The 26228-nt window shown below is 48.4% G+C and overlaps 1 protein-coding gene across 1 annotated transcript; it reads right to left on the bottom strand.

Moving 5' to 3' along the window:
• Nucleotides 1-1706: 1706 nt before the first annotated feature.
• IL17RA (interleukin 17 receptor A) lies at nt 1707-26228 on the bottom strand. The gene is made up of 13 exons (XM_007092805.3): nt 25986-26228; nt 16240-16264; nt 15365-15511; nt 14435-14547; nt 12938-13064; nt 11323-11370; nt 11057-11220; nt 10270-10353; nt 9820-9904; nt 8992-9003; nt 8622-8723; nt 6643-6681; nt 1707-6046 (listed from the first exon to the last, which is right to left on the bottom strand). The coding sequence occupies exons 1-13, from the start codon at nt 26127-26129 to the stop codon at nt 4548-4550; spliced, it is 2589 nt and encodes an 862-aa protein (XP_007092867.2). The 5' UTR covers nt 26130-26228; the 3' UTR covers nt 1707-4547.

The following is a 26228-nucleotide window of genomic DNA, read 5'->3' on the forward strand; positions in this document are numbered from 1 at the left end:
CCTCTCTAATCAGAAAGGAAGAATCCAGTGAACATCCTAAGGGACTACTCTTCCAAGGAAAGGAATCTAGGAACTGGGGTGTCGGGAGTGGGGGCATGTTGAACAAGAATTCTTGGTATCCTTCAAGTCACGAGAGAGGGGACTCCATGTTCCTCTAACAGACAAGGCTGGCTCACCTGTCTTAACCAACCTAAATGGACAGGATGTGAATGTGGACTGAGTGCCAAGATCTGGGGGAGGCAGCAGGGCATGAAGAGCTGGAGGGGAGACCAAAAGCAAGAAGATGGACCTTGAAGCCATTTAGGAGTGATGTGGGAGGCCATGAGTGGGCACCCCAACTTCGCAGCCTGTACCCACGGGCTGGGGGCAGTTGCTTTATTTTATATTCTCTCATAATAAAGAATATTGGATATTACTTTTGTAATCTGAAAAAGCAAACACTATAGTGAGAAAGCCATAGCAACAGAAGAGAAGCTAGATAAACAGTGAGGTTCCTAAACTGCTCTGACCCAAATCAGGTCAGAGTGCTCCTTGCTAAGAGGTGATGAGACCTAAGGGAGCCTCTGGACTCCTCACAAGGGCAGCAGTGGGTAGGGGTAGCAACACCTGGATGGTGTGATGGCTACCATGTACTGAGTACTACCATGTACTGATTTCTCCTGTGTACTAAGTACTACCACATACTGAGTACTACCATGTACTATCATGTACTACTGAGTGCTCCTGTGTGCAGGACACACCCAAGTGATTCACATGCACGTTCCAGCCACTCCTCACAAGACCTCTATGAGGTAGGAGCCCCTGCTGCACATCCTGCAGCCGGAGACCTAAGGAGGATTACTTGGTAAGCCACATGGCTGGCAAGCAGCAGAGCCAGGGTTCCAGATTTGGGTTAACCTTGGGCTAACCAGCCCTTGGGTTGCCTCTTTTTAAAGAACCTCTCGGGCGCCTGGGTGGCTCAGTGAGTTAAGCATCTGATTTGCGCTCAGGTCATGATCTTATGGTTCAGGAGTTCGAGTCCTGCATCGGGTGAGCACGAGACCTGCTTCAGGTGAGCCCTGCTTCTCTCTCTGCCCCTCACTTGCGCCACCCCCCCCCCAAAAAAAATTCTCTCTACCTTTCTCTGCCCTTCCCCTGTTCTCCGTAAATAAGTAACTTAAAAAAAAAAAAAATCTCTTTCCCCAGCTCCCTGGCTTGAGACCCACAGCTGGAGCTGGAATACCAGCTCTGCTTTAATCCAAGCTCATGCATACTTGGGCCCTTACTTTCTTGCACAGCCTGAAGCAGCCGGTGTCTTGTGGCCCTTAACTGACAGGTCTTTTCAGGAAACGCTGGGGCAGAATGGCACCTGGCACTGCCCTTGTGTATTTGGGATGGGAGCACACCAACTGCAAAGCTAAAGGACACAGGATTAAAACTTTCCACTGCATTGTAAGTACATCTTCCTCTCCTTATGCCTTATTTAATATTCAAAGATAAGCAGAAAATCAGTAAAATCCATCATAGCCTGCCATGCAGAGATCCCAGCTCAAACTGCTGAATGGATGTTTAAGTGACTAACAATTCCCTGAAAGCCTGGACACCTTCCTGAGGTCCTTCCTAAGCAGAAAAGAAAAACTGGTTTGGAAGCGGAGTTGGAAAGCACTGTATTGAACAATGTCTACATCACCATTTAATCATCCCTACCGCCTTTTTTTTTTTTTTAAAAAAAAACTAGGAACAAGACAGCAGGCAAGTCCACTTGGAAGTTGGAAGCTGGCCTGGTACAAGCATGCAGACTTGGGCCGGACACCAGTCACAGCTACTCCACTGCAGGCTTTGGTCGTATATTGACTGTGGGTCCTCCCACCCACTTGAGCCACTTCTGCACTCTATTTAGGAGAGGGCCTGAGTGGTAGGAAAGTCACAGCTTGGAGGACATCTGTTCTTGGAATGGTGTTTCTGGGTGAAGTAGGATTTTATTAGCCATGTTTCAGAATAGTATGAAAAGAAAGGCATGGCTTTATTTATACATGCTCTTGAAGCTCTTGGCATTTGGCTGACAGCAGACACCACAGGTTGACAGAATTTCCAGCATTTATGCTGGAAAGACCAGTATGAGACTGGGGCTTTAGGGTAGGGCAGGGAACAGGGGAGGAGCCAGGGAAGAACATTAAAGAAAGGGTGAAGCCTGGGGACTTCATGATTCCACTTGTTATGTCCAAAATGGAGAAATCTATAGAGGGATGAGGAATTTAGGGAGGTTGGGATGAGGATTAAGGAGTGCTAGATTTCTTTTGGGGGTAAGAAAAATGTTCTAAACTTGATTATGCTGATGGTTGAAGTCTGAACTCTTAAAAGCCACTGAACTGCATGGGGGCAGCTGTGAATGGTATGGTATGTGCATCGTATCTCAACAAAGCTGTTAGGAAGAAAAGTAGCAGCCCTGGAGATAAACAGGACTTAGTGAACAATGCTAATTGAGGACATTTTAGCCTCAGAGGCCAGCAAAGCTAGAATTCAAGGTTTGTGGGGAATGCAACTCAAATGGGAATGTCTTCTGGGCACCAGCACTACACTGGCTAGGGCCATTCTGCCACCACAGAGAGCCCTGGCTCCAGCAAGGAAGAGCCCGTGGTGGTATTCCACACTCTGCACATTTAATGCTTCCTAGAAGCTGGGAAAACACCACAGGCTGGTAGGCATCTGGACCCAGCTTATTGGAGGAGAGATGGAGCCTGAGAGGCTGGCAGCTGGGAGAACTCAGTTCCTTTTCTCCCTTCTCTCTTAGTCTGTTAGGGCTGCTTTAACAGAACACCATAGGCTGGGCTGCTTATAAATGCAGAAATTTATTTCTCACAGTTCTAGAGGTTGGCAAGTCCAAGATCAAGGAGCTGGCAGATTGGATGTCTGGTGAGAGCATGCTTCCTGGTTCACAAACCATCTCGCTGTGCCCTCACGTGGCAGAAGGGAGGAATCTGGGGCTCCATCCATGTGACCTCATCACCTGTCCCTCCACAACCGTCACACTGGGGATTAGGTGTCAATGTAAGTATTCTGGAGGTGCACAGACACCTTATCTGGTCCTGCTGTCAGGCTGTGTACGGGCCACACTCTGTCTGGGACTTAGGCCTGATGCCCCTGCCACTATGAGGTGAAATCGCACCACTGGAAAGGACTCTACAGCTAGGAACTCTTGACCCATAGTAACATGGAACTCAAAGTAACTACCCAGAATTCTAACCAGAGTTAACACATTTATTCATTCTTTTATTGATAATCTCCCTTTTGTGCACACATATGCATGGGTGTGGCATACACACAGGTAACCTGAGATACTTGGTTTCCCATTATGTGCCAGAATCCTCACCCCTTCACTGAAGCTTAGAGCTGTGTCTCCATTCCAGGGGCAGATGGCATCCCATTGTGCTTGCCAGGACCCCAGAGGGACAAAGCCTTCAGTTTCTCCAAAGGAAGCACTTTCAGGAACCACTTCTTCAAACACTGGGCCTTAGCATCTCTCCTCTTTGAACCAACTCAGACTTTTAAAGACAGAGTGGTACACTTCCCTCTCTCCTCAAAGAGGCCTGCTTCTGCCAGCCCTCTAACTCCTGCCCTGCCCCCCTCTGCCCACCCTGATGTGAGGTCCGTATCTCATACTCAGTCTTGGGCGCCCAGCTCTGGTGCTTCCTGTGCTCACGGGGGGCAAGAGGTGTGCGGATGGGGGGCTGCTGCCCAGGGGCCCGCCCATGCAGTCCCTAAAGACCCTGTCTTTGACTGAGTGCCAAAACAGGGGCTCAGGATTTCAGACTTTTCTCCCCATTGAATGCTGTTAGGTTTCACACCACACATTTCCATCCTGTCTCTTTCCAAAACTGAGCTGAGGTGGCTTTCAGGTATGTTTGGTCCTCAGCCTCCTTCTCTGCAGAGCAGCAGCTCCCCATATCAAAGGAATCCCAGGCCACAGGGCTGATGTCCCAAACCCCAGCCTGGCCCACATGCCTTCTCCAACTGGGGCTCTAGCTGCCTCTCCACCACCTCTCTTACTGCTCCAGCCCTCACCCCACCTGCTGCCTTCTGCAACCACAGTGTCTTGGCCCAGGTTTCCCTTCTTTGTATTTTCATAGCCCTGGGCAGACCTCTACTATGACCTTACTTCGCTCATGACCACCCTGTTTGCTAATCTGTTGCTCTCACTAGATGTTAAGCCCCTCCGTGGCCGGGGCCAATATCTCCTGCAATTTACCTTTGTATCTCAGATGCCTGGCACATAAGAGGTGCAAAATAAATGTTGAATGAATGAAAGAATTAACGAATGAATGAATGGTGGAGACTCAAGGACACTTTGTCACTAGCTCCTGGGAATGGGCTGTGGATTCTTGTGGGGAAGAGACATCATGACCAGAGGGTCAGAGAAAGAAAATTAAGGGGGATGCCCAGGGATCAAGAGGTTAACACTTCAAAGGCAAACATTTCACACACGGACATATGTATACATACAGACACTCATGTGCACACTTGTGTACATACATGCACCCTTCTCCCAACACTCGGGGTCTAAGGAGGCCCTATGGCATCTCAGGCTCCACACCGTCCCAACCAGAGTTCTTCTGAAGCTCTTGGAAGAAAAGTTGCCGCTGGAGGCTTCTCAGGCTCTCTACGTCCTCAGGCGAGAGCTGCTTGGCCGACCTCCCCAGGTCCTGCTTTTCTCCCTCCTCCTCCATTTCCAGGAGTCCTTCAGGGGGCTGCGGGGAGCTCCTGGAGATGTAGCCCTGGTCGGACTGCACTGACTGTCGCTGCCCATCCTCACAGGGAGCGTACAGGTCTTTGAGGGCTGCTGCGGCGCTCTCCCAGCCCTCCTGGTCCTGGCAGCCCAGACTCTGTTGGAAGAGTGAGAACATCAGGCCTTCGAGCTGTTCCCTCACGTCTTCCGGGAGGTGGTTGGGCGATGCCCTAGGCGTGCTGCAGAGGGGCAGGTCCTCTGAGTCCACGGGGAAGAGGATGCTGTTCCGCCGAGGGCCGTGGCCCTCCAACAGCGGCCAGGCCTCATCTCCCTCTACCACGGCCAAGCGGCTGGCTGTGCTGCTCCCGGTGGCTTGAGGGACAGGCTGCACTGCCTGAATTGGAGGCGCCTCCTCCACAGGGAGCACCTCTGTCTGGAGCGTCAGGGCTGCCGGCTCTCCCTGGGGCTGAACTTGAGGTTCCAGCCGGGACATTCCCCTTCCTTCCTCACATACGCGCAGATCGAGCACCAGGCAGCCCTCGGAGGCAGGTTCCTGCACCAGGGGCTTTTGCTTGATGATCCCTCCTCCCGGTGGCAGCAGCGGCTCTTCAAACACCTCTTCATCCAGGGATGGGAGGTCCTGGTCCTCTGCGGAGCAAAGGTTCTCGCGCTCGAACCAGTCAGGGCACTGAGCCTGCCACTCCCGGAACCTCTCCACGGCCTCCTTCAGCAGCCAGCCACTGGGGCTCCGCAGGTAGTTCTCACCCGTGAGCTCCCCAACGCGGTGCATCCGGCCGGGTTCAAACATCTCCAGGTCTTGGATTCGGAAGTAAACTTCCTCAAATTTGTCCATGAGTGGGTACCTGGGAGTGATGTTGAAGAGGTCAGGAATATCACTCTCACTGCTGATGTCACGGAAGTAGCAGACAATGTAGGTGCCGAAGCAGGCTGGCTTCTTAAAGTCTGGCAGGATCATGTTCATGGCCGCTGTGAAGAGGTCACCCCCGGGCTTCCAGCAGTCACACCGAAGCTGGACAGCAGGCTCCTCCCAGCCAAGGATGGCCTGCCACTTGGCGCGGGTGCCTCGGGAGCACAGGATGATGATCTTGGAGTTGGTCTCTACCATTTCCTGCTTCTGGCGGCCCACCCAGGTCATGATCCCCACCTCTGAGATGACCTGCTCCTGCAGCAGGTCAAGGGCCACTTCGGTGCCACAGACGGTGAGCAGGAACTGGGCGAACTTTAGGACCACATCCACGTAGAGGGGGTGGTCAGCTGAGTAGACGATCCAGACCTTCCTGGGCTTCAGGGGTGGGGGTGTCAGGCTGCTCTTGGGCAGGACATCTGAGGGAAACAAGGAAAACCAGGCCCACAGGTTCAGGTGTGCATCTGCAATGATCCTCAAACCACAGGCCAGGGGCAGAACTCCTAATGGGTCAGGCCAGGAGCACCCTAGACCAGGAAGAGATTGGTTCCCTAGCCGAGGTAATGCAACTGAGGTCTCAGAATAAGCCAATGTTACTATTTCGCCCATTTTGGCTGCCTGAAAAGAATCACAATTTGACCCCTTCTGGGACAGTGAATTTCTTAAGATTCCTATCTGACCTTTAGCCGATACTTTAAAAAGAAAAAGAGACACAAAGGCCTGCCTATGGAATACAAATATCTGTTATAGGTAGGACCTCTTTTTATAAAAGATGGTCCCTTCCCTTCCTTCTTTGTCCAAGTGATTTAAAAAATGTTATCTTAGCTTTGCTATTTGAGGTCCCCTCTGTGTGGTGGTACTAGGAAGCAGGTCCTCTTACGGGGAGGTCTCCTGAAGGAGCTCAGGAGTTAAAATGCAGAAGGCAACCCACCCATGTCTCTCAAGAGAACCCTCCATCAAGCCTTTGACAGCAAAACACACCAAACAGAGGCCACCCACACCAGGAAATACTGACCTGTACATTTGGTGTCATTCCCGTATTTTTCACGAGACCCTGAAAGAAACAAAAATACACTGGAGCAGCTCTTTTGGAAGAGAAATAGGGACCAATTCACAAGGGCACCTGATGGCATGCTGTCCCACCCCTGACACAGAGCAAATGATAAGGGAGGGCAGTTATTAGATGCTTCAGGGCCTTTGCAGGACCCCGTGCTGTGTGGAGTCACTCAGGTGTGAATCCCAGGTCAGCCATGAACAGCTGTGAGATCTGGGAAAGTTACCCATGCCTCAGAAACTCAGTTTCTTCCTCTGTAAAATGGGTCTGTGTGGCACAGATTAAATGAGACTGTGTATGTGAAGTGTCTGGCACACTGAACATAGTCAGCAGGGGTCACAAGCACTTGGCAGCACTGACCCAGCAGGGACTCTCAGAGCGGTGACTAGGAGTTCCACCCACGTCCCTCATTGTAGCCCTGGTTCCTCTCCTCTCCACAGCTGGGATGCTTCTGAGAAACACCCCACTGCAGGGAAAGCCTCTTCCTCAGAAGTGTCCTTGCCAGAGGCTTACAACACATCTCCAGAAGTAGCCCCCACCAGGCCGGTTTACAACATTTCCTCCTAGTATTTTTGAGGTGAGGAAGAGAAACAACATTCTTAAGCAACTGTTCCCCCCGAGCTACAAAGAGGGAAGCTGTGGTGCAGGAGTCGGCTCCCCAGTGACATGGCAGGGTGAACGGAACCCCCGACGGCCAAGGAAGACATGCAGAACCTTCATTTCAATCCCCACCTTTTGGGCCCTTTCCCAGAACTACCAAAAGATAGTCAAATGAGTGAACTTTCCTTCATGTCTTCTTCTTCATGTGTTCTTTCGTGTCAGTGTGGCGTGGGGCACTTCAGTAAAAGGTCAGAAGTGCAACAACAGAAATGAAGCAAAAGCCTCTCTGGCATCTGCAGGGAGCTTTACAGTTTATAAAGTGTTCGCAGAGATGTTAACTTATTTGACCCTCCCAATAATCCTGTGGAGAAGAGCTCTCTCAGTGGGTCTTCCAGTGCCTGGTCTGGCATTCTTCCCATCACACAATAAATAATAATTAATAAAACCTACTCCTGACGAGACTTGAATGTGTGGAAACAGCTCCCAGACTACTGAAGGAAGGGCCGGGCCCAAGGCGGAGGGGGCAGGGAAAGGCTGAGCCCCTAGGCTAAAGGCCCTTGTTCTCTCCTGCTCAGAACTTGGCCAGATCATTCAATCCTCACATACCCCTGAGGGGGAGGTGTTATCCCATTTTACAGAAGAGAAGATCAAATCTAGGGTTTGTTAAGCAATTTGCCTATGCCTGCAAAGCAGGGAGGCAGAGCTGGGACCCACACCTGTACGTTCTGGGTCTACCCGGAGCCTTCTTTTCACACCATGCTGCCCCTTCACCATTCTCCCTGACCTAGTTTGTACAAGTCTGGGGGCTGCAGGATGGAGTCATTCAGGTTCTCCCACCTGCCTGGCTGATCATGTCTGATGCAGGGAAATTCTACCCTAGCTCCTTCCATCCAGTTTGTTTTAATGGTATTAATTTTAGTAGCAATAAATATAATTATGGCTAACATATGTTGAGCAAATATGTGCCAGGCTCTATGCTAAGAATTCATATATAAACATTATTTCATGTCATCCTTATATTTGTTTTACGATGTGGGTACCTTTATAAATTCCACTTTATAAAAGAGGAACCTGAGGCTCAGAGAATTAAGTAATTTGCCCAGGTAGTAAGTGGTGGAGCTGGTATTTGAGCCCAGGGCAGCCTTCCTGCAGGCTGAGTTCTTGACAACTGAGCTTGGTGTGGCCTAAAAGAGGCAAGTTCTGTTCTTCAGGCTGGGGTTGAAGGGTGCCCTCCTAGTACAGCCTTACAGAGACTGCAGCAGAAAGAAGGGGACATAGGAATAAAGAGAGGAACAGAGGGGAAAACCCCATGACCCACCCCCACAGCCCCTGCCCCTTACTGGGTAGCCTCCAGGTCATGCAGATGATCAGCAGGATGACGGAACCCACCAGCAGGATGGAGATGCCCGTGATGAACCCGTACACCCACAGGGGTATATAGTCTGTGGTAAGCAGAACAGCATGAGTGATGTAGCAGAGGGGGTCTGCTATGCCAGCCCTGAGCTCCCCCAGCCCCCGGGCCCAGCCCCTGGGCTGTCCACTCTGGCCTGCACCATGACACGGTGATGATCTCCACCCCTGGGCTGGCCTCTTGGTTCAGCCTTGTCTGCCTGGCTCCATCCAAGGCTCAGTCAGGGACGTCTCACGTGGCCCCTGGGGAATGGCCCCTGCGGACTCCTACAGCGCTACGGGAAGGAGAGTGGGGCTTACCTGCAATTGAGACTGCAGTGAGAACAAAGGGAAAACAGTATTCTTAGTTATTAGCAGTGACCACAAGAACCATCACTGCCCCCACTGAGGGCCTGGCAGTGACCTCGGCCCTGCACTAGCACTCCAAATGCCCGGTAAACTGAGTGAAAACATCCACATGGAACACCCAAGTTGTCGGTCTATTAAGAGATGACCCAACTCTCAACCGGGAGGCTAGGTTCTCCTCCAGGCCAATGCAATGTCTGCTGCTTTCTGGTCTGCATTTGGCTGTAGCCACATGCTAGGGGGTGGGTGGCTTCTGAGTGGGAGGTTGGCAGCGGTGCAGGGGGAGGAAACAGGCTGCCAAGTTTCTGGCCCTCGGGCCAGAAGCCGAAGCTCCGGTACTTCCTTGGTGTGTGATCTTGGACAAGTTACTGAACATCTCTGTGCCTCTATTTCCTCATCTATGAACCTGCAGAAGGGACCTTCTGCTTCACAGTATGAAGAGTCACAATTTGTGAGGACTGAAAGTGGACATGGTAAAACACTTCATTCAGTACATGGTCCATAACTGTAACTCTCTGACAGTAACAATTCCTGTTTTTCTCAGTCTCAAAAGTTGAAGATCAGAAAGGTTAAGTATTTTGCCCACGGCTACATAGCTAATGAAAGGCAGTCAGGAGTCCAACCCAGGAGTGTCTTTAGAGCCCCACATTGCAGGCCTGAGTAACTCTAAGTAAAATTAAACTCCGCCCCCACCCTTAGAACCAGGTCAGGGTTCAGCTCAAGGTGTTGACTTCATTCACACTCACCCCCTAAAATGCCCCAGAGCAGCCATAAACTTCCTACCTGGAGGATCTGGAATTTCCGGGCAGGGTACAGTTATGGAGTGTCTGAGGCAGTCGTTTAGACAGCTACTGAAGAAGGGCTGGATCTGTGAGAGCAGAGGAGAGAGGGATCCTGAGATGCTGGGGAGACTTGGGGTCCTCTACTAATGCTTTCTCGCCAGCAGGCTATTTGAGAACACACACCTGGCTGGCTGCTCCAGGACCTCCCTGTGCTGTCAGACAGATCGCCCATCAGCTACAGGGGCCAAAGAAGCCCGGCCAGGTGAATCTGGGAGAAAGGGCTGGGGAAGGTGGACATGATGCCTCACCAGGCAGGGAGGCCCAGTGGGGCACGGTGCCAGGTCCTCAGAGAGAACACGAGTCCCTGAGCCGCCCTCCTTTACTAGTCTGCCCTTCTAGGAGTACTACCTGTGCATGTGCTCCCACACCTGTGCACACTACACTCACTCACCTGTACTCGGTGGCGGCAGCACCAATTAGAATCTGACAGGGTGAGCGTGACATTGGACCGCTGGCGGGAGTCCTGGTACGCAGGCTGTAGGGAGAGGAGAGGACGGGTGAGAAAGTGCTGCAGGTGGCTGCTGAGAACGCTGGCATTGCTGTCCACTGTGCCCCACAGGAAGGCCACACACACAAATGCTTCTTGGGTTTCTGTTCCAGGAAAGGCTATGTTTCCCTAGGGCAACTGGTTCATTGTTAATTCGTGAACACATCTAGTAACTGGAATTTCTCTTTGCTTTGGCTGCTGGCATCGTGGGGACAATCTGTGTTCCTAACCAATGGCCTGACACACATTTTCAGTAGTAACTGCACCCTGGTTCCATCTTACTTCCTCATCTTTATTTCCCCTTTGTCTTAATACCCACATTTAAAAATATTCAGATCCTTTTTGGAATAGGTGGAAAACAACAACAACAACAAAAAGAACAGAGGACACTGTGGGGAAGGAAGAACTAAAAGGACGGGGGAGGTGAGCAGGGCAGAGATCAATGACATTTCTATCAACTGCAGAATCAACTATAAGAGACAAAGGAAAGATCAACCATAGAACTGACTCTATGTCAACCACGTATCAGAAGGAAAGAAAAAAAACAGATGCGCAGGATTGGGGTTGACTAAGCACGGTACTGAGCGCTGGGCTTCTGGCAAAGGTTCTGTCCTGACAGTGGAGGGAGACTTGAGGCTGAGGGAGGCAGCATGGTACTACACTGGAGGGGTCAGGACAGTGGCAACATTACCTCGGGCACCATCAGTGTGTGCTGGAAGCAGCTGTGGTTCTCCGTGTGTGGAAAACTGGTCAGCAGGATCTGGTAATGGGTAGATTCATTCCACAGGGTGAAGCTCACCCACAGCTGGCGGGCCTCCAGGGTCTCCACGGTGATGTTGGGGTCCCACAGGCTGCCTGCTCAGGGCGCAGACACAGGCTGGGAGTGAGGGGAGGGCATGCGTGCGTGTGTATGCTCCTGGGCAAAGCTCCCCCAGCAAGACTGCCAGCTGTGGTTACCTGAGCCCACGCATGGTGTGATCATCTTCATCCTGGGGTCTTCGCAGCCTGTCAACCCAGAAAAAGGTAAAACAACTAAGCCTCTGCCTTAGAAAGTTTGCTCTTCCAGACACCCGACACCAGGGGTAACAACCTGTTTCCTTCTGGGGAGCCTTTAAAGATGGGCCCTTCAAAGCCAGTTCCCAGACAGCACTGCTGCCACTAGCCAGAGGTCCCACAGAACTGGGGGCTGACCTGGTTGTCTCCTCCTTCCTCTCTCAGGGAACCTTCCAGACTCAACTGTACTCCTCCTGAGCTTGCTCTGAGTGACCCAAGAATCTCAGCCTACTCCGGATCCTCCTCCCACCTCCAGCTTTCTCTGTGGGTTGCCTCTGACTCTTGACAGGGGCAGAAACATTTTGTTCCTCCACAGCAGTGTTTCTTGAACTTTCCTGTGCATCATCATGGGTAGTTTATGATTTAGTCCGGTCTGGGGTGGGTCCTGAAAATTTGTACTTTTAACAAGCTCCCAGGTAATTTGATGCCACTGGCCCAGGGATTGCCTTGAGGACCACTGCTTCAGAAACATCTTCCTAACCTCCCTTCCCCAATGGCATTGACTGTATCATTTTCACTTTGGTTTAAGAAGACATGTGATAGGTATGAATCGCTGTAGACTGATAGTCACTGAGTCTACTGCAGGAACAAGCGAGGGGACTGGGGGGATTCACACATTTGACAAGCACTTACTGAGCACCCAATCTGTGCCAGGCACTGTTTTAGACAGTGGTGAATAAGATAGAGTCCCTGCCCTCTGGAGAGCACATTCCAGTAGAAAAGACCAATGAAAACAAACAGCATAATGTAACATCACAAATATATGGCGATAGTATGTCAGGGAGTGATGGGTAACATGAGGAAAAATAAAGCAGGGTAAGCAGATTGTGTGTGTGTGTGTGTATGTGTGTGTGTGCATGTGCCCATGTGGAGTGCTCTAGGAATGGAGAAGACTGTCATCATCCTTAACAAGCACTTCCTGATGACCTACTATATGCAAGGCACTGTGTGGTTCTGGAGATTGCGCAGACCCTGAGCAAGCCCCAGATCCTGTCCTCAAGGGGACTGGGTTTCCATATGTAGTTGGCTTTGAACAATGAGAAATGTTGTAGGTTGTGGCTGAGATTCTGGGGAGGACAGAGAAATAGATGGTGCACACACATTAAAGGTTTAGATGATAAACTCAGCAGTTTTCTTAGGCAGGATGGATTAGTGGGGGAAGAGGAGACGGTATCACACATGGGATGGTGGTGGATAAATGCAGGTAGGATGTGGGGTAAAAAGTGAAGAATCAGGTGGGGACAAGTGGGGAATGAAAAGGAAAAAGGTGCAGAGCAAGGTGACGAGAGCTGGAACCAGACTAGAAGCAGGAGTTAAAACTCTCTCAAGAGTGGCTTGTCCTTCTGACCCTTCCTGGGCAGGAGCTCCCCAACTGTGGCATCTGTTTATTCCATAGGTATCACATGCTGTAATGGCAGTCACAGTCCAGCTGAGCAGGGAGGCTGATGTCTGAGCCACCTGCTGGTTTCTTCTCCAAGAGCTGAGTGGTGAAGGGAATGGCTTGGGAGGGCGCTCTTACCAGGTACGGGAAAGTTCCTGGACTGGTGGTTTGGGTCACCATCAGGGATGGGTTTGGGCAGGTGGTGAACAGTCACCTCATACTCCTGGCCAGGTTCTACCACAAAGTGGCTGAAGGTAAAATGCCACTGAAAAGAGGGAGGAAGGGGAGGTTGGAAAGGTCACATACACACTTCTCACCGAAAGAACTCCAAGCCCACCCGCCCTCAAAAGATCAGTGAAATGGGAGAAGAAAACAACCACCAAAGCAAGATCCCAAATCAGAGGGAGGCATTTCTTTGTTCTTTGTTTCCTCTGGTCTTTGCTGCCTATTTTAAAAAAGTCTGGCCCCTCATCAGTAGACTGTAGTGTCATATGCCAGAGAATCTGGGGAAAGCCAAAATAGTCCTCCTCCATTGTGAGCCCTCTCAAACTCCAGAACTACAGCGTAAGGGAGCCAGGGAGCCGAGCCAGAGGACTTGGGGCTATTGGGAGAGCTAGCACACAAGAGGCAGTTCTATGCCTTTGCCTATTTTGGGCTTTTCATATGAATGGAATCATTCAATATGTGAAAAAACAAAAAACAAAAAAACCAAGAGGCAGCTAAACACCATTTGTTAAATGACTCTTCCTCCTTAAGGGAAAACCAGGGATCTCTTGAGAATGTTCTGGAGCAGGAAAGTGCAGAGGGAGGGTTACAGATCCCCACTGAGTCTGCATCTGTAGGCACCTTTGTTGTACAGGTAATAGAAGGTGTGCAGATATTTTTTTTCTGGATGGTGCAGATGATGTGCATTGATTCCACCTCTCATTCTAACTATCCTGGTGGTGGACAGAGGTTGGTGGTGCGGGGGCGGTTTGCTTCTAACTTGATCTAGGCACGTGGTCCTCACCATCCACCTGGCAGTCAAGTTTGAGGGTCCTAATTACATACAGGAGAAGGGATCTGTCTTGGCTGCTTGTGGTTGTGGGGGATCTGCAAACAGGTACTTTTGCAGATTTCAACCAGCAGTTTGCACACTGGAGCTTGCACCAGAATCACTGGGCAGGCTTGTTCAACACCGATTGCTGGGCCCCGCCCTTACAGTTTGATTCTGGAAGTCTGGAGTGGGGCCCTAGATTCTGCATTTCTGACTGGTTCCCAGGTCATGCGGATGCCTCCAAGGACCATACTTTAAGCAAACTAAATGAGAATGAACATTTTACCATCGGGCAGTGAGCAGCCAAATAAACAGAAACCGCTGCAGAACTCACTGGCTTGTGCCCCAGCCACAGTGGTTCTCTAGGCTGGGCAAAGCTGTTTCTTCCTGGAGGCAGGCCCCAGGTTAATCCGGTTACAAAGAAAGAGAGCAGGAGGTGGGGCCGTGGAAGTCCTTCCCATTCAACTCTCTTTACAATGAACATCTAGTTACAGTTGGAAGCAAAAGCCGGGTGGGTATGCCTGGGAAGTCTTCGGAAACATGTTCTGCTCCTCACTGTCACCAGAGGAACACAATCCACTCTGGAGCCGGACACTTACCCGCTTATGATGATGCTTCAGTCTGGTCAGAAACTCAAACTTGACACACAAACGTTCATTGGTGTTCAGCTGCAGGACAGACAACTCTGCACCCTCCAGGTAGAGGATGCTGGCTGCAGGCCAGAGGGAGGAGAGGAGACAAACAGATGTAGATCAACAAACACAAACCGCGGGGTGTGGTGCTTCCCCATCTGTTATGCTTACTCACTCTTAAAAGAAAATCTGCACATTGTACCTAACCCTCCACTTCCTGTTACTTTTTGCTCGCTCTTGGGCCTGAGTTAGCCTCCTGCCTTGCTGACACTTACCTCCCAGCTGGGCAAGGACAAATGAAACTTTATACTGGGCTAGAGGCAAAGGCTGTGCAAATTTGTGTTCTGTCATACAACTCTCTATCCCTGGAGAAGGTTTTTTGGGGGAAGGGTGTTGTTTTAAAAAATGCCAGCTCCTAGGAGCGGCTGGCTGGCTCAGTCAGAAGAGAATGTGACTGTTGATCTTGGTTGGGGTTGTGAGTTTGAGCCCCATGTTGGGTATAGCAGAGATTACAAAAAAAAAAAAAAAAAAGCCAGCCCCTAAATTAAGAGGAAAAGCAGGCTGGCAAATGTGTTACCATTTTCCAATAAATATTTGGTACTGCAGTCAGAGAATTAACCATTTGACTTCCTTTTCCAGGGTGATAAGGATTTTAGGCTGAAGGAAGGATGGTGGGTTGAGAAGATACCATCATTGGTTAATATCTAAAATGCTGAAAAAGTATTCATGTATTGCATGAAATGATGGAGCCTTTCAGCATGAAATCTGGGCCCTCATGTCTGAGCACAGGACTGGGAACCCAATTCTGCGTCTGGTGGGAGAGCTGTATGGTCTAGTCTGTGGATTCACCTGGAAGTAGGTAGAATCTCCCAGGCAGAATCTGACATGCCCACTCACCATCTGTCTGCAGGGTCCATCTGATGCCAGCTACAGGCAGTAGGTCTCCATGCTGGGTCTGGACAAAGTCCAGGTGGACCTGGACATCCTTTGGGGATGAAGGGGTCAGATTTCGAAGGTGGATCCAGCTGTCATCCAGGCAGGTACCTGGAGCCAGAAAAAGCAAAAATTAGAGACCTCCATGTTCTGCAAGAACCTGAAGAAACTGCAAAAGAATGAGGCATGCAGGCAAGATGCGCCAGCAGTGGCTCCAAAGAGCTAGATCTTAAACGCTCAGGGGCCTGCGACCCTCCGCTGGGTTCTTGGCTTCACCACACTGCCCCCACCCCTTTCCAGCTTGTCTGGGTCGCTACAAATCTCTGAAGTCTAAAGGGCATGTTAAGAGAGAAGACAAAGCATGAAACTTGGTTTTGAGATAAAGCAGTGAAATGAGAGCACAGGAAGGATGGGGTAGTGATAAAAGTTGATTCATTTTATATGCCAGGGGTCTCTAATTAGCACAGACACTGGAAGTATGTGCCTCCTTCTTGAAATAAAACACAAAACAGGACCAACACCACAGATGTCTCTCGCCTGACAGTGACAAGCTCTGGCAAATCAAATCGTATTATAGATACACCAGGGCAGCACCCCAGATAATATTTTCAAAACCCAAATGACAATTCTGATTCTCACTTTTGGACTTTTGCATAATGGATATTCTTGACAGGAAGCACAGGTACACACATCCTGGATTCCCAAGGGCACCTCCTGCTGAGGGCTGTAACCCTTATCCCAAAACAAAGTGGACTGGCAGCACTCTTGTCGGAGATCAGCATGGGGTTAGCATTTTATTAACAAGGCAATGACAAGACGAACAAAAACAGATGACTTACTATTCTTGACTACACAGTTTAGCCCCTGTGGAAAAAAAGAAGGAGGTAATTACAGCTGTGAAAGAATGGTAGTTCACCAGCCAGGCTCCCCATGCTTCCCTTGGCTCCTTCTCATGGATAAAATGTACACAGCCCCCCACTCCCACTTCAGGCCGCTCTTGGGGCAGGGAACCATATTCTCCTCACACTTCTCTTATCCTGCCCTCCTATCCTTGGATAGGAGAAACAGGATGGCAGTGGGTACAGTGGCTGGCAAAACAGAAAGGGCATTTTTTGAGTAACTGGTAACAGCCAGGAACTTCCCAATTTTAAAAGACACTGGGAGGGTTCTCTTGGGGCACCCTGCTGAAAAGGCCTCTAAATACCCAGCAACTTCCCATCTCCCATCTGGATAACAGTGCTGTAAGAGGAGGGAACAGAAACTATATCCCTCGTTACAGGATCAGTTATGGAAAATTCACCAAGTCTCTACAAGCTCCTTTAGGTGCCAGATCCTGTTCTGGGTGACTTAGATATATTATTTCACTAACCCTCGTACACATATGATTAAGTATTGCCCTCTGCCCTGTTTTATAGATCAGAAGACCTAAGTACAGATATTACCTTATGTCGCTTCCCACTTGGCAATCTGTGTTAACTCTCTAACCCAGAGGAGCTCTGGGGAGCCAGATTTAGAAGCCCCAATTACAAACAATCGGAGATGTGATTACTGGGCTTGAGTTTGGCCAGCTGACTCTACTTTGGAAGACACACACACATCCCTGGAGCTCAGCCACCTTCCTACCACTTACCAGCTAAGTGACTTTAGGCAAGATATCAAACATTGCCAGGCCTTGATTTCTTCAACTGTAAAATCAGAATACCCATAACACTAACTTCACAGCATTGTTGAAAATCAAATGACACAAATATAAAGATCATGGGGCAGGGGGTGGGCTGGTGGTGATGGTGGTGTAGGTTTAAGGAAGCCACTTACTTTCCACTTCTAATATATCTCTATTACAAAAAATTTCAAACAGCAGAAATGTATTTGTGTATTAATGATGCAATTAAATAAAGTAATACAGTGCTCCTGGACTGTTAAACAGGCAGCTTACTAGAAGCCCTAAGAAAATCGTTATGAGGAATTTTGTTGGCTGTAGTGCCCAGCGAACTATGTCATTGCCTGCTAAATGAGACAATATTTGTCCAGTGTTGGGCACATAATAGTTGCTCTTTAATTACTGGCTGCCCTTCCTTGGAGCTTGGCATATAGTAAGCACTCAAAAAATGGAAGCTATTATTATTATTACAGTGATCTCCATGTATTCGGATTTGGCAGTGGAGCAAAGGAAGAACTCAGGCGCAGGTGTTTCTAGTTATCTAAACTGGCAAAATGGACCAATCATGGCTTGTGAGACAGAAAGTTGGATGTCGAAGCAGATCAGAAATACGATTTTCGATTTTTGGGACAACACCGAGATTTGGTATATGTGTGTAAATAGGGTGTTGGGGTCAGCACCCACCTTTTTCTGTAAAGGGAGCAGAGACCTCCTAGGTGGCTCAGTCAGTTAAGCATTGGACTCTTGATTTTGGCTCAGGTTAGGATCTCATGGGTTCCTGAGTCTGAGCGCTGCATCAGGCTCTATGCAGAGCCTGCCTGGGATTCTCTCTCTCTTTCTCTTTCTCTCTCTCTCTCTCTGCCCACCTCCCCCTACCCGGCCCCTGCTTGTACTGGCACATGCACTATCTCTCTCTCTCTCAAAATAAACTTAAAAAAAAAAAAAAAAAAGCAGAGAGACAGGGCTAAAGATGGGAGGGGTAAGATACTGTGCCACCAGGGTTCACTCATAAAGTGGATACAGGGATGATATACTTGAGCATGCTCCAGGATTGACTTCAAGCACACCATTTCATCCATACCTGGGCATCTGGGACACCAGTTCATGAGCCCATGGGGTCCAGATTTTCTGTAGCCTGTCCACCTCCTGGTGATGAATTATCATTACCCAGGGCCATCAAAACCCTGCTAGGCTCTCCTCACATATTCAACAAAATCTACTAGCTGTCTGCTCACTCTAGTGTCACTCTGTTTCCTGGCTGGCGAGGAGATTACCTCCCAAGCACAAGCTCATTTCTCCGTCCACCGGAAACTCCTAGGACCAGGGTATAGCTGAAATCAAGAGTCAGATGCTTAACTGACTGAGCCACCCAGGTGCCCCTAATTTATCAAGTTTTAGAATTATCTTTGTGCTATCTTTAAAAATTGGGTAACTTACCCTTTTGTTCTGTGGTATTGAATGCCCATCAATAGGGAATGGCTGAATAATGTGAGATCTAGTTTAAATCTCACTATCCATCAAGACAAATGGTTGGATAGACTGCTCTCCACTATGGAATATTATGTAAATACTAAAGAGAATTAGTTACATAGAAATCTACTGACCTGGAGTGATGGCTAAGATGTGTTGATGAGTGAGAAGAATAAGTTGCAAAGAACTTTTTATCATATGACCCAATTTTCTATAGAAACAAGTGATGAAAAAACCCTTCCCATATATTTACATGTGTTTGAATATGATTGTATGAGCATATGAAAATATGTGGACAGATATATAGCAGGCTGTTAACACATTGGCTACTGTAAAGGGATGGAAGCAGAAGAGATGGAGAGAGGGAAGATAAAGGGGAAAAGATTTAAACAGAAGAAAAAAATGTGCATATAAGTGAAATATAGAAAATAGAAATATAGAAAAATAAATTCCATTAGAGGTTGTGGCATGTTGATCATGTACATATATCTTTTCCCCTTCCCCGAACCATATGAAAATTCTAGGAAAGGGAAAATTTTATAAATTTTCAAGGACAAAGAGGAAACACCAGTGGACAAAAGAGGTGAATACATTTTTAAAAGCCAAAGAGGAAGGAGGAGTAGACAACTGGCTCAGGCCAAGTGGAGGAACTTGCATCTGAGTTCCTTGCTGCAGAAGGGAATGAGACAAGAAAGAAGCCAATGGCTCATCAGAATCTTTTAAAGAACCAGGTCTTAAAGGTATCAGGTATCTGGGGAGATAGTATAAACAAAGGAACTGAAGGGGGTGTGGTAAAGTGGTAAAGGTCTACATAGAGAATGTTGGGAACTTCAGCCTCTTTTTCCCTGCTCTGATTTCAGAATGCTGGCAGCCAACCCCTGGGAAAGGACCTCCAGATGCTGACATTAAAGAGTCCACTGATAGACAGGGCAAGTTCATCATTAGCCTGACCCACTATATTAAAGTCTGATGACCAATAAGCCCTATCTACACAGAGTATGTAATCAGCTTTTTAGGACCTCATTCTTTAAAAAAATTTTTTTTAATTAAGTTTTTCATTTTAATTCCAGTATAGTTAACATACAGTGTTATATTAGTTTCAGATGTACAACATCATGACTCAACACTTCCATACGTTACTCAGTGCTCATCATGATTAGGACCTCATTCTTAAAATATTCTCAGACAGCCAAAGAGTATCAGATACTTAAGAAGGGTTTCCTGTATGAGAAATAGATCAAAACATACAAATTAAAAAAAATACTCTTGAAGGGAATAAGACAATGGTAGGAACAGAATAAAATTAAAACTAACAAAATTATAATACCTTCAAAGAGATAAGAGAGGACATGGACAAGGACCGGATACTGTGGTAAAATGAGCAAGCTGGGAATAAAAATGAACCTCGGAAATAAAAAACTCCATAGAAGAGTTGGGCTACAAAATTCAGGAAATTTCTCTGAAAGTAGAATAAGCACAATCAGAAATCAGAGAAAATATGTGAATATTTAGGAATCAATTCAGGAAATCAAAGTATGCATAACTGGATTTCCCAAAGACTGTTATACTGGAAACAGAGGGGAAAAAATTAAAAAGCAAAAAAATCCACTCCAGAACTAAAGGATACATATTTCCAAATTAAAAACATTCATTGAATGGCCTGAAAAAAAGACCCAGACCGACTCCCCACTTCATGAAACTTTTGGAATAGCAGGAATAAAAAAGAAGATCCTAAGTGTTTCCAGAGGGGGGAAAAATAGGTACCATACAGTCAGGAAGGCATTGGCTTTCTTAGCATCTGTACTGTTTGCCAGAAGGCAACAAATCAATGCCTTCAAAATTCTAAGGGAAAATTATCTTTAATCCATGATTTTTATACCCAGCCAAATTAATCAAAAAAGTGTGAGGGCATATATGTGTATATATTTCCCTCATATCCTTATGCATTTTCTTAGGAAACTGCAGGAGGATATGTTCCAGCAAAATGAGGTAGTTAAGCTCTGAGAAGGAAATCATAGGGTCCAGGACATGGGAACTGTAAACAGGACAGATTATCTAGTATGATAGTTGTGCCGTGGTGCAAGTCCAGGTCCAAGCTGGAGAATGTCCAAGGTCCAGGTCCAAGCTGGGGTTCCAGGAGGGAGTTCTTTGGGGGATGAGGAAATGAAATTGATGGGATATCTGATGTTTGGGGAAAACAGTGTATGACAAATCCGACAGAAAAAACTAGTTATATGGAAAATTATGGAAGATAAAGAATTAAAAGAAATATCATCTCACAGAGGAAAAGAAATTACACCAGGAAATAAATATAATCAAAGGGCACCTATCTGCCTCAGCAGTGAATATTACTTACTTGGTATAAACCCCATGGATTTCATTGAGATTGTGATGTAACTACAATGGGGATGCTGGGAGAAGCAGTGGGAGCAGAAGTATAAGAAATTTAAATTTTTATCTGTTATGAGTCAATAGGTAATATCTAAAATTGACAAGTCAAGAAAAAACAGTGTAAGTACATTTAGAAATGTGGAGGCAAATGCCAGAGGAAAAAAAAAAACACTAGGGGTACCTGGGGGGCTCAGTCAGCTGAACATCCAACTCTTCATTTCGACTTGGGTCATGATCTCATGACCCTGGGATCAAGCCCCACATAAGGTTCTGTGCTAGCATGGAGTTTGCTTAAGATTTTCTCTCTCTCCCTCTGCCCCTCCCCTGCCCGTGCTTGTGTGCTCCCACAAGTGCATACATGCACTCTCTCTCTCTCTCTAAAATAAAAACAAAACAAAACAAAAAACTAAAAGAAGTATATGTGATCATCTCTGGAAAACAGTTTTAGGAAGTGCTGAGGGCTGGGACAGAGATCTGATGTTTTTGGTTTTAAAGGTCTTAGTATAATTTTAAAAGGATCACCATGATATTATACATGCTGCCAAATCAAGCATAGGATTACTACATATTACCTCGATAAGAATTAATTAAAAGACAGGCTTTTATTCAGGACATTACTCCAAACAAAAGAAGGGATTAAACAGTGAGATAAACGGATGAAAACATTAATTTGTTTAGGGGAAGGAATAGCAGACTTTTTCCTTTTAATTTCCATGTAGAATTTCCTTTAGTGTGATGTCTTAAATGATGTAAAAAATGCATTCAGGCTCTTCTCTGAATGCTACTGAGACAGATCTTGTTGTATTCTCCTCCAACAAATCATCCCAAATTTCTTTACTTCAAATGCCCACTTTAAAAAAGATAGTTGGATCAGAATATTATTTATGAGCTACTTGCTTGTGAATGGCATTATGTTAGCCCTCCTGCAGAAATCTGAGAGAGAATGTTGGTGAGGAAGATGGCACTGGTAGCAGCTAACATTTACTGAGTTCTTCTTTTGTGCCAGGCATCATGCTAAGCACTTTATACACATATTTCATTTAATCTTTATAATAGTCCTATGAAGTAGGTACCGTTATCCCATTTAAAAAAATGTTTATTTATTTATTTTTGAGAGAGAGAGAGAGGCAGACAGAGAATCCCAAGCTGTCAGCACAGAGCCTGATGAAGGGCTTGAACTCACAAACTATAAGATCATGACCTGAGCGGAAACCAAAAGTTGGATGCTTAACTGCTTAACCAACTGAGCCACCCAGGCTCAGTCCCATTTTTACTGATGAAAAAACTGAGGCACAGAGAGGTCAGCTAAGTGGCCCAAGATCCCATAGAGCTAACACTCAAACCCATGTAGTTTTGCTCCAGAATCCTTGCTCATTTTTTTTTAAAGTTTATTTATTTTGAGAGAGACTGAGACAGCACGAGTTGGGGAGGGGCAGAAAGAGGGAGACAGAGAATCCCAAGCAGTCTCCACACTCAGCGCGGAGCCTGATTCAGGGCTTGAACCCACGAAACTGTGAAATCACGACCTGAGCAGGAACCAAGAGTCAGACATTTAACTGACTGAGCTACCCAGGCACCCCCAGAATCCATGCTCTTAATCACTGCTATACTGTCTAAATTGAAAAAAAAAAAGGGACACCTACAACAGGTAAGCCAGTATTCTCTATCCATAGTGGTGAAGATTAAAAGGAAGAAATTTATTTCACTGTGTTTAACTGTGTGCATGTAATGAACATTACCAAGTGCCTGGTAAAGAAAAGTGGGCTCTGAAGCCACATATTGCTCTGATTCTCAGTACAGCACTCACTAGCTGTGTGGCCTTTGGCCACTAGCATGTAATCACGCAGCCTGGCAGGTTATTGTGAGTGTGGAATGAAGCTAGCATGTTAGCCCCAGGCAGGGTGCCTGCCACAAAGCTACAGTTGAATGTTAGTGCCCTTGTACCTTCCAAAGCCACAGCCCATTGTAGTCTGTTGCTTTCACTCACTCACTCACTCACATATTATCACATGACCCTGTGAGGGGAGGATCTTTTATAGGCAAGAACATTGGTCCACAGCAGTGGAGTGGACCCAGGGCTACAGAGTGGGTGAGCAGGGAAGCTTGACCCAGAGACCATATACTCTGACCTGGTGTGTCCTCTTCCCTGCACGGTACTGCCATGTGCTTTTGGCTGCTGGCTGCTATGTGATATCACAGTACCGAGATGGAAGTCTCGCCGTGAGCAGTCAAAGCGAGGAGCTGGGTATGATGGTCAAGGAACCTGTTAACTGTGCTGGTTCCACTGCCAGCAGTGACCCTGACTGCTGGAATGCTTATACCATGTAAAAAACATCCACAGAACACAACTTTTTACGCCAGGAGTGGCCTGGCAACCAGAAGATAAGGGTTAAATCTAACAGTTTTTCTACCACAAGTCAAAACCACAAAGTGCTCAGGAAAAAAAAAGAAAAAAAAGAAAAAAAAGAATTTGTAACACAACATACATCCTGTCTCTAAAATCGTGTGTTAACACTCATACTGACCAAATCCAAGTCACTGTCTTTTCTTGAGGGCTTTCCTCTTGGCTAGCAGTCATGGCAAACCTGCGAGAAAGCCCAGGCAGGGGGAAGGGCCAACCAGCAGGCTGCCCAGGGAAATGCAATTACTTATGGTTTCTCCAGTATTGATTTTTGTGGGGAACTCAGAGTCATCTGGGTTTTGAGGTGCTAAACCCAGGAAGCCAGAAATAGTGCTATGCTTGGTGTCAGTTTACCCTTGCTTTTCCCGCAGAGCTAACCATTCATTCATTCATTCATTCATTCATTCAACTTTAATTCCACAAATATTTATCAAGCCCCCACGTCCTGTGCTTGCAGCACAGAACAGGTATGTAGAAGGCTCTACTCTGTCTTGGGAGAGGGTCACTGAGCGAGAACTCCAACCAGGCTTTGGATAGACATTTGTATTCTGGAAAGTGGTACACACTTTGTGATGGTTCATCCAGGTCTTTCATTATGGAAGTGAAGAAACCCAGGTGCAGGCCACCTACGTTCCCTAAGCTTGCAGAGATTCTAAAAGTGAAATCAGGATGTAAATTTAGGTGCTCTGAAGCCAAGTTTTTGTGGTGTCCCCTACCCTCACTATATTGCATTGTATCCACAAACACCAGTGGAGGCAGAGAAATCTGAAGGGTGTTGTTTCTTTCTTTTTAAAGAGACTAGTCGATGAAGTAGGGAAGCTGTTTGTTCATGGAGATGAGCGGTCTGTGAGCCAAGTGTCTATGTAGAGGCAAGATGGAGGGAAGGCAGAACACAGGAGATGGCAAACAAATTTGGCCGGTAAGTATCTGTCTCCAGCCCTGCTCCTGACTTTCAATAGTTTCCCACTGAGTGATTAAAATCAAACACTTAGTCTAGCTCTTATACCAGGCTATGATGGAGTCCCTACCTCCCTTTCTAGCTTCTTCTCTCACTTTCCTGCCACATTCTCTGGTGCAATCACACAGTTTATCCTGCTCACCCAAGGGCCTGGGCTCAGCCTCTGTCTACCACCTGGACAGCTCCCACTACCCCTCAGGGCTGCCCTAATGTCTTATCTGCCCTGAGGAACATCCCAGCCGGAAAGAGTTTTTCTTTCCTCTGGAATTCTGTACACTCCTGGTTGCACAAGGAGCCCTTGCTACAGGCTGCCTTGCACCATAGTTAGCACCTTCAAGCCTCTTCCCCATCCTAAATGATTTGAGTCCCTGCACATTAGGGTCCCAGGGGTGTTTCCTCATAGTTTCAGTTCAGAGCAACAGTATCTTGTATTTTGCAGACACCTGGCAAACGGCCATCAGAAAATGAACACGAATTCTCTAGGTACAACAGTTCTATACCAAGTCTGTGGGAAGGATCTGCTGAGCACATGTCCCCTACTTTGCCTAAAAGCAGGACTCACAAGGACATTTCCCAACATTATTCATATAAAAAAAATTCTTCTAAATCGTCACTCCTTCTCCACTCTCTTTTGGCAAATCCTCCATGACATTAGATAAGGAGAGGTATCTTTGGTTGTTTCACATCCTCTGACTCAGATACTGGGTCAGAGGTGGTGGAGGGGAGGGAGCTGAGGAAACCAGAGAGAAAGTGGAGGAAAGAGACATTTCTGAGGGGAGAAGCTGTGGAGGTGAGCAAGGTGATCTGCTGTTTGTTTTTTTCCCCTTAAGATGGTCCTCCACAGAAGGCCACTACCCGACGGGTGGGTGTGTCACTTTCCGAGGGCACATTGGGGGTACTACTTGACGGGTCCGAACTGGATGAGGGTGGCGGCGGCGGTGGTGGAGCTGGAAGGGCGATGTCTTAATCCTCTCCCCAGTCCTTACGGCTTCTCGCTCTGGGGAGGTGTTGCCCAGCTGCCCGGAGCCAGCCGGCTGCATTCCGCACAACTGTCCCCGTCCCACCGCTCCGTCCCCTCGGCCTCCGCAGGCTGTCCGGCCTCGAGCACAGGGCTCTAGGACCGCTGGGTCCCTCCTGGGGACAGCGGGGCCGAGATCCGTTGGGGCCCCCAAGCTCCTCAGAGCCTCCCCCTAGTCAGGTTGCCGGGGGACTGGCGGGCTTCTTTGAGAGAAGCTCCCGAGGTCCGGACGGGTCTCCTGACCTCGGGTCCTGGCCCGCTCCGGCACCGCGGGGATTTGTAGGGCGCACGGCTTGGAGGCCATCGGGTCCAGTCCCCCACTCCTCCGAAGGGCTCCCCCCGCCTCCCTTTCTAACCGGCCTTGCCCAGCCTCTCCGGCCAGGCCCCGCGCCTCCCTCTCCTTCCCCGAACCGTGGGGCCCCGGCGGCGGCGGCGACGCTCCCGCCTCCCACACGGGACGCCGGGTCGGGTTGTGCAACACGCACCGCGCGAACTTCTCTCCCGCAAACTCCCTCTTCTCGGGTCCACCCCTCAACTCCCACCAATCCGAGTGTCCTCCGGAGCGCGCCCGCTCCGAGACCCCGAGCCTAGACTTCCCGCCGGCCCGGCCTGGGGCTCCTCGTCCGCTACCACCGCCTCTGTCCCTCACCCATGTCCCAGTAACCTCGGGGCGCGTCGGGGTCTCACCTGCTGGGAGCAGACCGGCGCCGGGTAATCCAGGAGCCGCGGGGAGGCGCGAACCGGGGCCAGCCCGCTCAGGAGCAGGGACAGCAGTAGCCGCCCCAGCAGGGGCCCCGGGACGACTGGTGGCCCGCGGCGCGGAGTCCCCATGGCCCCGCACTGTCGCGGAGAGCTCGCGACCCGGCGGCTGGGGCGCTGCGAGGGACCGGCCCTGGGCTTTCCCTTCCGCCGAGAAGCTCCGAGTCGGCT

This window comes from Panthera tigris, chromosome B4 (genome assembly GCF_018350195.1).
Source record: "Panthera tigris isolate Pti1 chromosome B4, P.tigris_Pti1_mat1.1, whole genome shotgun sequence".
NCBI classification, from domain to species: Eukaryota; Metazoa; Chordata; class Mammalia; order Carnivora; family Felidae; genus Panthera; species Panthera tigris.